General features: G+C 43.7%; 1 protein-coding gene across 1 annotated transcript in view; it reads right to left on the bottom strand.

The window, feature by feature from the left end:
- F5 (coagulation factor V) overlaps nt 1-14,114 on the bottom strand; it is a 64,645-nt gene that overhangs the window by 24,377 nt on the left and 26,154 nt on the right. The window contains exons 7-13 of the mRNA XM_066261080.1: nt 12,804-12,969; nt 9,560-9,737; nt 7,914-8,013; nt 7,268-7,479; nt 6,059-6,209; nt 4,846-5,058; nt 515-3,185 (exon numbers count right to left, since the gene is read on the bottom strand). Coding sequence (XP_066117177.1) covers nt 515-3,185; nt 4,846-5,058; nt 6,059-6,209; nt 7,268-7,479; nt 7,914-8,013; nt 9,560-9,737; nt 12,804-12,969 — 3,691 coding nt within the window. The remainder of the gene's footprint in view (nt 1-514; nt 3,186-4,845; nt 5,059-6,058; nt 6,210-7,267; nt 7,480-7,913; nt 8,014-9,559; nt 9,738-12,803; nt 12,970-14,114) is intronic.

Below are 14,114 nucleotides of genomic sequence, written 5' to 3'. Positions count from 1 at the left end.
TTCTCCTGTGTGCTCTGACTAGGAATGGAACCTGGGACATCCACACACTGGGCCAATGCTCTACTGCTGAGCCAATGGGCCAGGACTAAAATGTTTTGGTAAACAAGGAAGCGCAAAAGGAGATGACTACATCATAAATTTGGATTTTAAGCTAACTTGAATGAAATAATATTAATTAGCAGATAGCTATGAGTAAGGTGGGATCTGTACTGGGGCATGAGGGGGGAGTAGGAACATGTGTGATGAGGGAAGAAAAGAGAGATGGGAGTTTATTTATAACTACAGGACATCATAGACCTCTTTTAGTGATTGTTTTTATATTGCCCTGATGTCACCTAACATAGAGTAGCTAATCTTGGAACTGACAAAAAAAAAAATAGTATAAGCCAAATTGCGATAGGGGAACTCAATTGTACCTAGCTAGTTTTCCCAGCCTTATCTCCTTGGACTGTTGAAATTACTCTTTTAGCAGCAGTGGAAAAGTGAGACAATGAGAGGAGAAAACTGGCCAAACCTTTGTGCAAATTTTGAATAATCCCAGGATATTTCTTCAGCCGCAATGTAATAAATTTTGCTTTTTCCATTGTTGCTGCGGAGGTACCATGATGCAATGTGGTCAGGGTTTCTGGAGGAGTTGGTGTCTGTCCTAATATCGGTTTGGTAAGGGTCATCATAGGCCACATGGTCAATTTCATGGTAGTCTTCTTCACTGCTCTCTTCTGTCTTCACTGGTATAAACTCGATGTAATCTCCATCCTCGCCACTGAAGCCAACAACAATTGGTGAGTTAAATTCCCTTGTCGTGAAAGTATCATTTAGTGGAGGAGAGAGTTGAGGCATCTGACCACGGTCTGAATAAGGGAAAGTCTGACCAAATTCTGGAAGAGGCAATAACTGACTAGATTCAGAGGTGTCAGATGTTTGATTGAGGTCTGGAGGAGGAGATGTCTGCCTGAGATCAGGAGGCAGGGTCATCTGGCCAAGGTCTGGAGAGAGAGTCTCCTGGCTGAGGTCAGGGGAGAGGGTCGTCTGACCAAGGTCTGGGGAGAGGGTTGTCTGACTGAGGTCTGGAGAGAGAGTCTCCTGGCTGAGGTCAGGGGAGAGGGTCATCTGACCAAGGTCTGGGGAGAAGGTCATCTGACTGAGGTCTGGAGAGAGAGTCTCCTGGCTGAGGTCAGGGGAGAGGGTAGTCTGACCAAGGTCTGGGGAGAGGGTCATCTGACCAAGGTCTGGGGAAAGGGTCATCTGACTGAGGTCTGGAGAGAAAGTCTCCTGGCTGAGGTCTGGGGAGAGGGTCTCCTGACCAAGGTCAGGGGAAAGGGTCGTCTGACCAAGGTCTGGGGAGAGGGTCTCCTGAAGGTCAGGGGAGAGGGTCATCTGACTGAGGACTGGAGAGAAGGTCATCTGGCTGAGGTCTGGGGAGAGGGTCGTCTGACCGAAGTCTGAAGAAAGGGTCTCCAGTTCGAGGTCAGGGGAGATCTCCTGACCAATGTCAGGAGAAAGGGTCTCTTGGCCAAGGTCAGGGGAGAAGGTCATCTGCCCAAGGTCAGGGTAAAAGGTCTCCTGGCCGAGATCAGGGGAGAGGGTCGTCTTACTGAGGTCAGGAGAGAGGGTCATCAGGCCGAGGTCTGGAGAGAGAGTCTCCTGACCAAAGTCAGGGGAGAGGGTCGTCTGACTGAGGTCCGGAGTGATGGTTGTCTGCCAAACTTGAAGTTCTAAGGAAGGGAACATTTGTCCAGTGTCGGTAGGGAAGGATGGGTTTCTTAGATCATAGTCGAGCTCCTGGCCAGGCTCTGGAGAGTATGTGTGCTTGGGGTCTGTAGTGAAGTGCACTTGATCAGCATCTTGAGTAGGGAACGAGTGGTAATGCTCTGGGGGCACTGTCTGATGAGTATCCGGAGAGAAACGTGTCTCACCAGTGTTGTTTGGGGAATTCTGATCATGGTCAGGAAGTGAGGCCAGCAGGCTGAGATTCATGGAGGGGGCTGTCTGGTTGGGGTCTGTGAGAAGAGATGTTTCATTGGACTTGTGGAGTGCATCTGAAAATGTGATGGGGACCTCCCCTCGGAGAGGGTGAAAGCCCCTTGGAGAGAAAAGACTATTATGTGCACGCTTCCGTTTTCGTGTCCGAATTAAAAAGGTGCTGTTCTTCAATCCACTCTTTCCTCCATCCTGTCTTCTTTGTAGAAGTTTATGGTTAATTCCAGACAACTTTGGGTGGCCACCCTGCTTTCCACGCTTGTTTGAAAGAGGAGTGCTTTCTCCCCAAGTCCCTGCGGCATCCTGGGGGCTGTTCAGCAGCTTATTGACAGCCGTGTCTTTATCAGCCTCTGGGATTATTTCATAACTACCCTTTTCAAAAGCCAAATGCCATTTCCCATTCAAAATCTTTGATGGATTCTTTTGTTTTATGAGTAACAGATCGTGGGAAAGGTCCTTCCAGGATCCCATGCCAGAAGGAAAAGAGTCACCTTGGCTTGAGTGTCTCCCAGTTTCATGTGCTTGAAATTCCACCTGGGGAACCTTGTGCCTTGCCTCTTGGTCTCTTCCTTCCTCGAATCCCTTATGTTTAGCATATTCTTGACTTCCGGATCCTTCTGTACCAAGCGGAAGTAGGCTTGTCCCTGTGACATTTGATTGTAGAGGATCCTGAATAGGGTCTTCAGAATAAGAGTTAGAATGAGTTGCTGTGGATGGGTTGAGAACTGAGTTTTTTTCTAGGCTGTGTCCCACATAGGGACCAGCTGTGGTGGTTTCAGAATGAGAAAGGGTTTTATGAGGTTCTGCCAAGTTACTGCTGATGAGCCTGCTCACGTTACTTTGGGAAGAAGAATTTGAACTGACAAGTGGGACAGTACTTGGAGGAGTGAAGTCAGAGCTGTCCTCCAGGGCTAGGGCAGTAAGATTAAACGCATCTTCCTCCTGATCCAGTGATGAATTTCTGAACGACCTAATTCCCAGTGATAAAGCCAATATGTCCTGGTAATCATCGACGGCATCCTCCTCTTCACCTTGGCTCTCTGAAGACTCACGCATTTTCCGTGTAGTCATGGATGAAGAGGCTGGGGGTTCATATATCTCATAAACATCTTCGTCATCGTTCCGGATACACCGGACGTCCCTGAATCTCAGCCGGAGGTGTTTGCTTCTTCGATTGGAACTCATGGCCGCTAACATCCAAGTTCCTATAGCAGAGAGAAACAGGAGAATAAAGAGCTGTAAGTCTAGAAAAGATATGAAAACCCTAGTATCCCCTGTGGCAGATAATTTCCAACAGACTTCAGTTAGGGATGTACAAGTGTGTTCCGGGGACCACTGATGCTCTGTGAACTGTTGATTACTGTTCCACAGTGACATAAGGAGAACACTGAGAATCAAGTGCTTAGGACACTTTTGAGCAATCTGACATAACTGTGACATCCAAGCATGTGATTGGTATGCTTACCTTGTATAGCAGAGTATAGACCAAAAGTATTGGTCAGTAGAGATGAAGGAGAAAAAAACTTCTTAGCACAGATAGTTTGAGAGTCACTGTTTGAGAATATATTTAACAAGGGATAGCCCGACCAGGTGGTGGCACATCGACCTTGAATGCTAAGGACCCAGGTTCAAAGCCCCGAGGTTGCCAGCTTGAGCACAGCCTCATCTGGCTTGAGAGTGGGACCATAGACATTACCCCATGGTCGATGGCTTGAACCTGAGGTCACTGCTTGAGCAAAGGGTCACAGGCTCAGCTGGAGCCCCCCAGTCAAGGCATGTATGAGAAAGCAGTGAATGAACAACTAAAGTGCCTCAACTCTGTGTTGATGTTTCTCAGTCTCCCTTCCTGTCTCTCTCTTTCTCACTAAACAAATAAAAATAAAAAGGAATGCATTGAGAATAAAATGAACTTTAAAAATCATATACATCTTGTCAGGGGCACATCTTGCTTGAGAATTGGAGTTGGGGGAGGAGGGTGATGTCTACCCCCAGAAATAAGAGACATTTAGCTATTTCTAAGTATTAAATAGTTCACATGGGCCCAGGGCAATTTTGAGTCTCTTTGAAATGGTAAGATTTACTGGGAAGTCTCCAATACTTTCCACTTGTTGCGCATCTACTAAGTGCTAGACACTTGGCACATGTTATAATTAATGAACAAAACTACTCTGTATGGTGTTATTATTCTGATTTGTCCAGATGAATAAATTGAGGTTCAGTGAGGTCAAGTCACTTGCCTGAGGTTACACAGATATTGAGTAGCATGGCAGGATTTGAACCCAGGTCTGATGCTTCCCAGGACACTGTGCTATCTCTGCGGCCAGCCTAACCATTGGGTAAATGGCTGTCTTAGAAAACCAAAAAGGGCATTTTGATTAAAGAAATGGTCTTTTGGCCCTAGCCAGGTGGGTCAATGGATAGAGCATCATCCCATTGTGCCAAGGACCCAGGTTTGACCCCCCAGTCAGGGCACATATGAGAAGCAAACAATAAGCGCACAACTAAATGGAGCAATAAATTCATGCTTCACTCTCCCTTTCTCTTCCTTCTCAAATCAATGGAAAAATTAAACAACAAAAAGAAATGTTCTTTTGTGACTGAATACTCATGCTTCCTCCTCAAAGTTATGCCCTCCCTTTGTGTGAATGTGTGTCTTCTCACTGTGCCCAGAGAAGGATAAATGGGACTCACATTAAAGGACTGGAGCCACTGAGGGCATTAATCTCCCAAAGAGAAATCATGACAAGTATGGAAAGGAAAGCCTGCCAGAGACCACAGAGCTAAGCCTGGGTGCTGGGGGAGTCCAGAGAGCTGCAGCCGACCTGGAGGGGCCAGGGAGCCCTCTCCCCGCATCCCGGCTCTTACCGACATTGTCCATGGTGACGGTCACAGACTCCCCACGCATGGGAAAGAGGGTCAGGGTGTCCTCGTGCCGTTTTCCATAGATGAAGGAGTGCCCAGTGAAGTGAATGGTCAGAATGTCATCCTGGGTTCCCACACTGCAGAAGTGCCACTGGACAGTGTCATCAAAGCAGAACCCGAGTGTGGATATACTCTCGGGCACGAAGCCGTTGATAGCTGGAAAAGTCAGGTGTGTTACAACACCAGGCTTGTGCCAACGCCCGGGCACATGTATCACACCAAAAATAAACATCCCAATGGCAATTTGGTTGTATCAAAGCAGCGATGACCTGCGATGAGCTTTACCGGGTCTAACACATGACTAGCACAGCGATTTTTAACTGGTGCACTGCCAGAATTTTTAAAACATGCTTTACCTCCCTGTTGAATCTGGGACACTGATCTCTTTCCCCTTAGATTGTCAAATAAAAAACATGGCAACGCCAACACAACAGCAGCCACCTGGTGTGAACGGATCAAAATTATACTTTTTTTTTTCCTAGATCGGCTATATGTATATATACATATACATATATAAATATACTTTTTTTTCTTTTTTGGTGTACTGCAGAATTTAATAATTAGTTTATGAGTGCCATGAGATGAAAAAGGTTGAAAATTGCTGGACTAGAATATCAAACTCAGACATCCCCCAGCCGCGGCTCTGGACACTGAACTTAGGCATCCGAGGCTCAGGGAATGCCTGCTGTTCTGAAGTTCCTACTGCCTGCTTCAGACCTCTTCCCAGAGGGACTTTGCAGAACTTCTGCTCCCCATCCACTTGGTGTGATTTGAAAGTCCAGTCCACCCTGGCCTTTGAGTAGTCACCTCGCACCCAGTCTGTTTGTTTTTGCCTGTAGCCCCTTCCTTCACCATCCCTGCCTCTCACCATTCTTCCCTGCCTGGAGCATGTGCACACACACACACACACACACACACACACACTTGGAGCAGGAGACCAAGAAGACATGTAGATGTGTCAGGATAATAAGCTTTCGCCCTCTTGCTGTAAAGAGGTTGCCGTAATGCCACCCTTTGCGTAATCGCATCACCAAGTCGCTGGGTGGACATGAGGCAAAGGGGCAAGGGGGTTCCCATCCTTGTCCGCCTCTAGGCACAGCCAGGCTGCAGCCAGAGGTGGGAGAGGCTGACGGACAAAGACAGCGCCCCGACTTACTGCTCATGACGTTGGATTCGTAAAACTTGGGGTCGTCCCGGTTCACCTTCTCAGGATTTTCGCAGAACTTGTTGATGTTGTCCTCGATGTACCAGCTCTTGTTCTCATCAAACACAGCAAACACAGCCTGCTGCTCGATGTCTGCCGCCCTCTGGGGGGAAAGGGCCATGCTCAGTGCTTAATGTTCAGCCAGCTCCCTGTAACTGCAGACACCACAGGGGCACGGTCCTCAGGCCACCGAAGCCACCAATTTGGGCCTTTGTGAGAGTCCATTGTATACAGAGTCCTTACTAGAGCCAAAGCTATTACGCAAAAGCAAACAGAGCAGATCAGAAAATCAGAGACTAAAATAGCCTAATAGGAAAATTCTATTTTTCATGGCAAATGTAAATCTGTTTATCTCTGCGATCGGACGCCTTTCAGCCTGGATGTGCTCCTAACGATGGCAAAGGATAAAACAGAAGGTTGCAATAGGAAAGCTTTGTGCCTCACGCTACCTGTTTCCTTTCCAAGCTGGGTGAGTTAGGAACTTCCAAATGTTCATTTCTGATTCTCCTAGGCATATATATATTTACTTTGTATGCCTTTGGATGAGACTCTTTTTTTTTTTTTAATTATAGCTTAGCCTAATTGTGAATTTTAGGTTAATAAGATGATTCTACAGTGGAGATCAAGTCAGAAGATCTATATCTTTGTATAATTCAGTTTCGCTAGAGATGGATCATTGTCAAGGGCCAATCTCACCAGAAGCTACGTCTCCAGTGTACACCTCTGATCTCTTTCTGGCGCGGATCTCTAAAAATAACAAGAATTGGCACAGAGCTTTACACTTTTACCAGGTGGTGTCTCATTGAGCCCCCAAACAACCCTGGGGGATTTTTAGTGTGGGTATTACCCATTTCATAAAAGGAAGAAATTAAGAGAGGCCAAGTGACTTGCTCTGCACATAGATAATGCCAACAGACCTAGAATTTGAAATGATAGCAAAACACTGTATGTAGACTCGCCTTTGGCAGGGAGAGTCCCGTTGGGAAGAGACAAGACAAAAACATTACCACAGGAGTAAATGTCAACCCGTTCACACTTGAGAGGACTACTTAATATTTCCTGTTCTCCAGAAAAGCTCCATTGTTTAGCAAGGAGACCTGATCTGTTCCAGCCGGAAGGAACTCTTGGAATTTCTGAAAGGTTCTGTCAAGGACAAAATACCTGTATTCCTCGCTTGTCCAAGGATCTGCTCTTACAAATTAGGAGGAGCCCGATCAGCCCAGAGGCGGTGTCCCTCGTGACGTCCACATCACTGTAGTACGGTCTTGTCAAGCACTGCGCATCGTTTTCTGCAGGCTCGTCAGACTCTAGGATGTTCCATTTATAAGTGTAGGTTTCCCCTGGCTGAACTGCTCTGATCATGGTTTTACTGCCTTTGGAAGAAAATAGAGTCAAAGTTGTTCTCATTTTCAAAATCATTTCATGACAATGAATAAATGAGTGACAAATGAACAAATGAATAAATGACATAACTGATCTCTCATCGCAACCAATTAATATTGGGAAAAGGAATATTCTTCTTCTATTGAAATCTGTTTGCTAGAACCCGGATAGCCTGTTGTCCCTCAACTCTTGCTCCGCTAGAGGCTGCTACGGCACCAACAAAGGACACTGTATTTTGTAACCAGCATGGTAAATAAAACCTTTGAAGTGAGCAGGGTTTCCTTGTGACCTTTAGGATACCCGCCCGTGTATTTGTACTTCCTGACAGCACAAGTTATACTCCTGAGCAAGGGGGACTGTGGTAAACATAGGGTAGTGTCTCAGAGGTTCACAGTTTCATTCAGCAGAAGGGAAAGATTCAAACCTGAGGTGGAGGAAGAGTTGACTTCATTTTCAAAAGAAGAGAAGGTCACTCCGTGAGGGTAGATGCTGTAGGCACGACTGGCCATGTTTTTGAACACGATCTACAAAGTTAACTCAAGTTTGTTATTCAGGATTGACAGTTGACCGTGAGAATTAATATGGGGTGTTCACTTTGCACATTCACTTGTTGGATGGTGTGTGTGTGTTTGTGTGTGTGTGTGTGTGCATGTAAATTAGTTCTGTTTATCGAGCAGCAGTCCCTGCCATCATCTGACAGAAGCGTGTGAGAGAGTTTCCCCTCACACTGAAGTCTGACCTTAGAGATGGCATTGTTCCTCAGTGTGCCACCCTCTGCACACGGGTTCCCGTTTCTCTTCCCATTTCCTTTCAACTTGGACCACATCTGCCTTGTAATTTGCTCCCCTTCTCCCTGCTCCATGACCCCCTTCTCCAGCCAGCCAGAGCCCCTAGGACCACTGTCTTTAAACCAGCTTGTTGAGGGACACAGCAGAGAGCCAGGCACTAAATTCCTAATGAGGTATGTTAACACTCTCTAGGAGCACCTCAAAGGGATTAGAAATGGGGAAAGGGAGAGAGGAACAGAGAAGAAGGTTGCTTTCTGGTCCTTTTGTTATTTTCAAAGGAACAGAATTGGCCTTAGTTCAGCCCCACGCAGAGGTCAAGGGAGAAGCCTTATTCACACAGGAGTCCTGGTGAGGCTCCTTAATCTTCAAAAGAGAACCTTGATCTTATCTTCTACTTGGGTTGATTGCCAACCAAGATGGAGATCATCCTCCATCTGTAGATTATCTGCATTCTAGAATCTTGCCAAAGATTGCAACCTTCAATTCTCTGCTTCCCAGTTCTTATCACAAGCTTGAGGATGTGACATAACATTTAAGGAAAACTGCCCCAAGAACACTCAGTGCTCAGGATACGTATCTAACCTCACTCAGTGCTCAGGGTATGTATCTAACCTCACTCAGTGCTCAGGGTACGTATCTAACCTCACCTCCATCAGAGACCAGTCTTCAGAGGACTACATACCTAGACCACAGTGAAGGGTTGTTTTTTCTCAGCTGTGTTTACTGTGCTATATTCTCAGCTCTGGTGAGATACATTTTAAAAGAACTCTACAGCATTTTTATTTATTGTGCCAATGGTAGGGATTTTATCAAGGAGGCCATCCACGGCATCCCCTGTTCAAGGATCTCTGGGAGAAGTTCTTCTCGGGTCTCGTACTTCTTTTATGACTGTTGTGATTCTTGCCCTGACCTGTTTTTCTTTCTACTTTGGCTGCTAGAAAGCTCAGGAATAAATTTGCAGAAAACCATATAAGATCACATAAAATATGTTTTATTATACTCACCTTATCCCAGGCTTTATTTTCTTTGTCCCCATATTATTCACCCCAATGACATGCACTCTTTGTTATTCCTTTATAATGTGATAAACTGTCTCAGATTCTTTGTATTATAAGGTAGGCTATACATTAGTGCAAATAGTAAATAGAAACTAGAAGTTGTGTTTGAGATAAAAACTATAAGGACATTTTTCCCCTCCCCCCAAAATAAGTAAACAACCAGTACTTATAATGTCTTTCACTATGTAATTTCCTCTCTATGGTCCTGCATTTCTGTTACTTACTTTGAGTGTGTCTCTGACCTGGGCTCTGATAATAGGGCCCAAGATCCCATCTTCTTTGTTATTGGATTCCTCCAGGCGTTTTGTGAAGGACTCATCTTGGTACTGCTTGTAGACAACCTTCTTGTAATGTTTTCCAATTTGGTTCGAGAAATTATCCAAATGCAGAGCTTTGTATTTTCTTAAAGTGAAATGAAATATTAAAAAATTAACCATTTCCTCAAGTAGAGAGAGACCCTGGTAGGGTGGGTACACCCTTGTGCTTAGAAGCTCTGCTCTTAGCTTCACTAAAAATCTAGTTTTCTAAAAAGCTCTTAATATGATTGGCAAAGTCCTAATACCTTCCTTCCAGTTGGAAAACTGGAAACCTCTGATCTGTCTGGTAAAGTCATACCATGGTTACAAGCAGCTACTCAGGTCTTGCTGTCCCTCCGGTTGCTAGAGTGGACCTCAGGTATCTCTGGGGGGAGGTGCCCATGGGTGAAAGATTAGCAAGTACTGTGAATTTTTCTTTAGTGTTTTTGGTACCCTGGTTGGCTTTCCAGGTATTTCTCAACCTCTAAAAGTACTTTCTCACTCCAGGAAGCTTTTACCACCTTTATTAGACACAGTTCTGTGCTGTTGGTCTAGCCTGTCTACCTCCCGCTCAGGATTGGTGCCATCTTCTATGGTACTGTGATAAATGGTTTAGAAGCAGCAAACAAACAAAAAAAACCCCACTTTGCTGCATGGTCCTCTTTATTACCTCTGTTTGCAAAAGCAGAAACTCCATGATAGAATTTATCCATTTCATGCATTTATTTTGCATAATCAAAAGCACTGACTGTTGCCAGAGAGTCCTGGATTCCTACCTAAGTATTGTTGGTTATTCTATAATCCTGATTAATTCCTTTTTTGATCTTTTAAATAGCAAATACATTCAAACAAATTTGATTAGTGAAAACTCTCACTCACACACTATATCCTCTCAACCTCACCTCTCTAACTCTCCCTGCATTTTCCAAGTGTTCACTTGTATTAATTCCTCGTGGATAAGGCCAGATCATCTTTATGCAAATTTATGCAAATATAACTTGCAAATATAAATTTTCTCATCTTCTCACTCCTTTAACAAAAGACTTTATATACTCTGGAATGCACCTTGACTTTTTTTCTTTTTGCATTTTTCAGTATCACTGAGATATAATTGACAAATAAAAATTGTATATATTTGAGGTGTACGACATGATAGTATATGTGTTATTACCATAATGAAATTAATTAACACTTGCGCCACCTTACCTAGTTACTATTTTCTTGCGTGTGTGTGTATGTGTGTGATGAGAAAACTTTAGACCTACTATCTTAACCAATTTAAATAAAGTACAGTATTATTATAGTCACCACACTATATCAGGGCTCAGATGGTTCATGTTATAATGTAGTGTCTCTTTCATTTCAACTTGAAGAACTCTCTTTAGCATTTTTGCAGGTTTCTACCTGGGTTCCAATGCTCTTACAAAAGCCCTTTTGTTTGTGAATGGCTGACAAATTACTTTTGCTTCTGGGGGCAGTGAGCGGGGGACTTTCTATTCTGTCAACTTGCTCCCTTGACTTTTCAATTTAATAACATAACTTGGAGAACTTTTTATATTGGTACACAGAGTATGTTCGCATCTTTTTAAAACAGACACACAGTATTTAATGTTTGGCTCTACTATAATTTATAAACCAGTTTCCTGTTGGTGGACATTTTGGGTTGTTTCCAGTCTTTTGCAGCTGCTTACAGGGTAGCAGTGACTATCCTGTATGTACCTCATGTCACCTGTGAACAGCGTGTCTCTGTAGTAAATTCCTAGGGTGAGATTGCTGGGCCAAAGGCTATAGGCATTTCTAATTTTGACACATAATGTGAAACTATCCTCCAGAATGGCTCTTCCAATTTACTCTCCCACCAGCAGTATATGACAGTGGTGGGATTCAGCCGGTTTGCACCGGTACGGCAGAACCGATACCTAATTTATTGTTGAGTTTGGCGAACTATCTGTTAAAATGGCACTTGTAATCAGGGTTCTCTCTAAGGTGGGCACCTGGATAGTCACCCAATGTGGAAATCACAGATTTATATTCTAAAGGAATGGGACCCTACTCCTACAGTGAAAAGATGGTTAAGGATAAATCACACAGCTGAAGATAGTCGGATAAAAGTGAAGAAAATTGCACCCGGTGGCGCAGTGGATAGAGTGTTGGACTGGGATGCAGAGGACCCAGGTTCGAGACCCTGAGGTCGCTGGCTTGAGTGCGGACTCATCTGGTTTGAGCAAGGCTCACCAGCTTGAGCCCAAGGTCGCTGGCTTAATCAAGGGGTCACTCGCTCTGCTGTAGCTCCCCAATCAAGGCACATATGAGAAAGCAATCAATGAACAACTAAGGTACCACAACGAAGAATTGATGTTTCTCATCTCTCTCCCTTCCTGTCTGTCTGTCCCTACCTGCCTCTCTCTGTCACACACACGTGTACAAAGAAAATTGCAAGTGAGGACGCCAATCAAGAAGCAATATGGAAATACAGTATCTTAAATAACAGTTTTATTGTTTTGTGTCAGGCATTATTTAATATTTTTCATTAATATTTTAAAACTCATAATCTAGTTTTGTGTACCTCTTTTATTATTCTTATATTTAAGTATTAAAGGCATGAAATAATAAACTACCTTTTGGTATGTCATTTTTTTATACTTAAAATGGTCATTAGGGCAGAGAACCGGTTGTTAAATTATTAGAATCTCACCACTGATGATAGTGCTTGTTTCTCACAGCCGTGCCAACAGTTTACACCACTTTTTCTGCAAGTCTGATAGGTTAAAAACAGTATTTCTATGAAGGTTAATTTGCATGCCTCTTATTGTGAGTGAGCTGGAATGTTTTTCAGATGTCTGAGAGCTATTGGAATTACCAGATTTCTTTATCTTTCTGATCTATTTCCTAATCTACATGATCAATAGAGACATTTCTTACTTCTAGCATTCAAGTGAAGCTCTTAGAAAGGATTTCACACAGTGCTTGGCCAATAGCAAACATTCAACAAGTGGTAGCTGCTGCTATTATTGTTATTCCTGTTATTATTAGAGTTCTCTTGTGAGTGTGGGGTAGTTACATGTATTTCCTTGAGAGCTCTCAACTCATGACATATCGCCCCCATTGCATCCAGGACCCAATGGAGCATGTCTTGAACCTTTGCCCAGTGGCCAGAACCCCCCAAACTCACTTGTCTATGTTGACTGGGATGACAGGTGCATAGTCCCAGATGACCTCCTCCGCAGCGATGAAGTATTCCCACCTCTTCATGTGCCGCCTCTGCTCTGGGGTTAGCTTCTTCATGCTCCTGGTTTTCTTCGCGCAGTTTTTAATGTCTATGTAAGCCTGCATCCCAGCTGAGTTAGCACATAAGGACAGCGAAAGAATTTGAGAGAAGAAATTAAGGCTGATCAAAATGTGTATCTTTTAAAACAGCGGCAGGTTTAAATAATAGTAGTGAAAGTAATGCTCCAGTACCTTTCGATGTTTTGGTTTGGAGCTCTCTGGGTGCAGCAGAGAGGGGGGCAGGAGTCCGAAGCAAGGGAAAGAGGGGGGGATTAGGGCAGGAAGCTGGAAAGATTTCCTCTGCTTCCGTCTGGTCAGGAGCATTTGTCATTTCTGGACCCTTAAAATCTTATGATTTAGTCTTGTCGATTGCTCATTTTTCCTGTTCTCTGTCCCTTTATTTGTAAAATCTCAAAAGAATACTAATACATACTGTGTGAAATTGTTCTTAAAAACTAAATAAGTTACCATATTTCCCCATGTATAAGATGCACCTTAATTTGGGGTCCTGAATTTGAAAAAAATAAAATTACATAAAGTTATTGAACTCAAGTTTTATTCATCATAAAGTTCATACAACTCCTCATCACTGTCAAAACTCCCATCCATTAGCTTGTCTTCATCTGTGTCTGATGACAAATCACTGTCTTCAACAATGAGTGCATGGCCTGACCTGTGGTGGCACAGTGGGATAAAGCGTCGACCTGGAACACTGAGGTTGCCGGTTTGAAACCTTGGGCTTGCCTGGTCAAGGCACATATGGGAGTTGATGCTTCCTGCTCCTCCCCCTTCTCTCTCTCTCTGTCTCTCTCTCTCTCACTCCTCTCTCTCTAAAAAAATCAATCAATAAATAAAATATTAAAAAAAACAATGAGTGCAAAAACAAGCGCAAAAAAGTGGGAAATGTAAGTAAAAAAAATTGATTCCTACTGCATAAGATGCACCTAGTTTTTAGATCCAGTTTCTCTAAAAAGGGTGAGTCTTATACATGGGGAAATGCGGTAATATAAAAAGCACTTAACCTCAACAATGTTAGTTTTGTTGTTGTTTTATTATTACTTGGTACTCTATCTTCCAGGGGCAGTGGGACAATTTCTTTATTTCAAATACCATTTCAACTGCGCCATGCAAAAAGAAGACAAATGGTCCCATGAAGTCTCTCTTTTTTTTTATGTGTTTTGCATATACATATGATTTTGGTAACAAAATGATTTCC

The sequence above is a fragment of the Saccopteryx bilineata genome, chromosome 2, assembly GCF_036850765.1.
Source record: "Saccopteryx bilineata isolate mSacBil1 chromosome 2, mSacBil1_pri_phased_curated, whole genome shotgun sequence".
Taxonomy (NCBI): domain Eukaryota; kingdom Metazoa; phylum Chordata; class Mammalia; order Chiroptera; family Emballonuridae; genus Saccopteryx; species Saccopteryx bilineata.
This window is presented reverse-complemented; position numbering and strand designations above follow the sequence as displayed.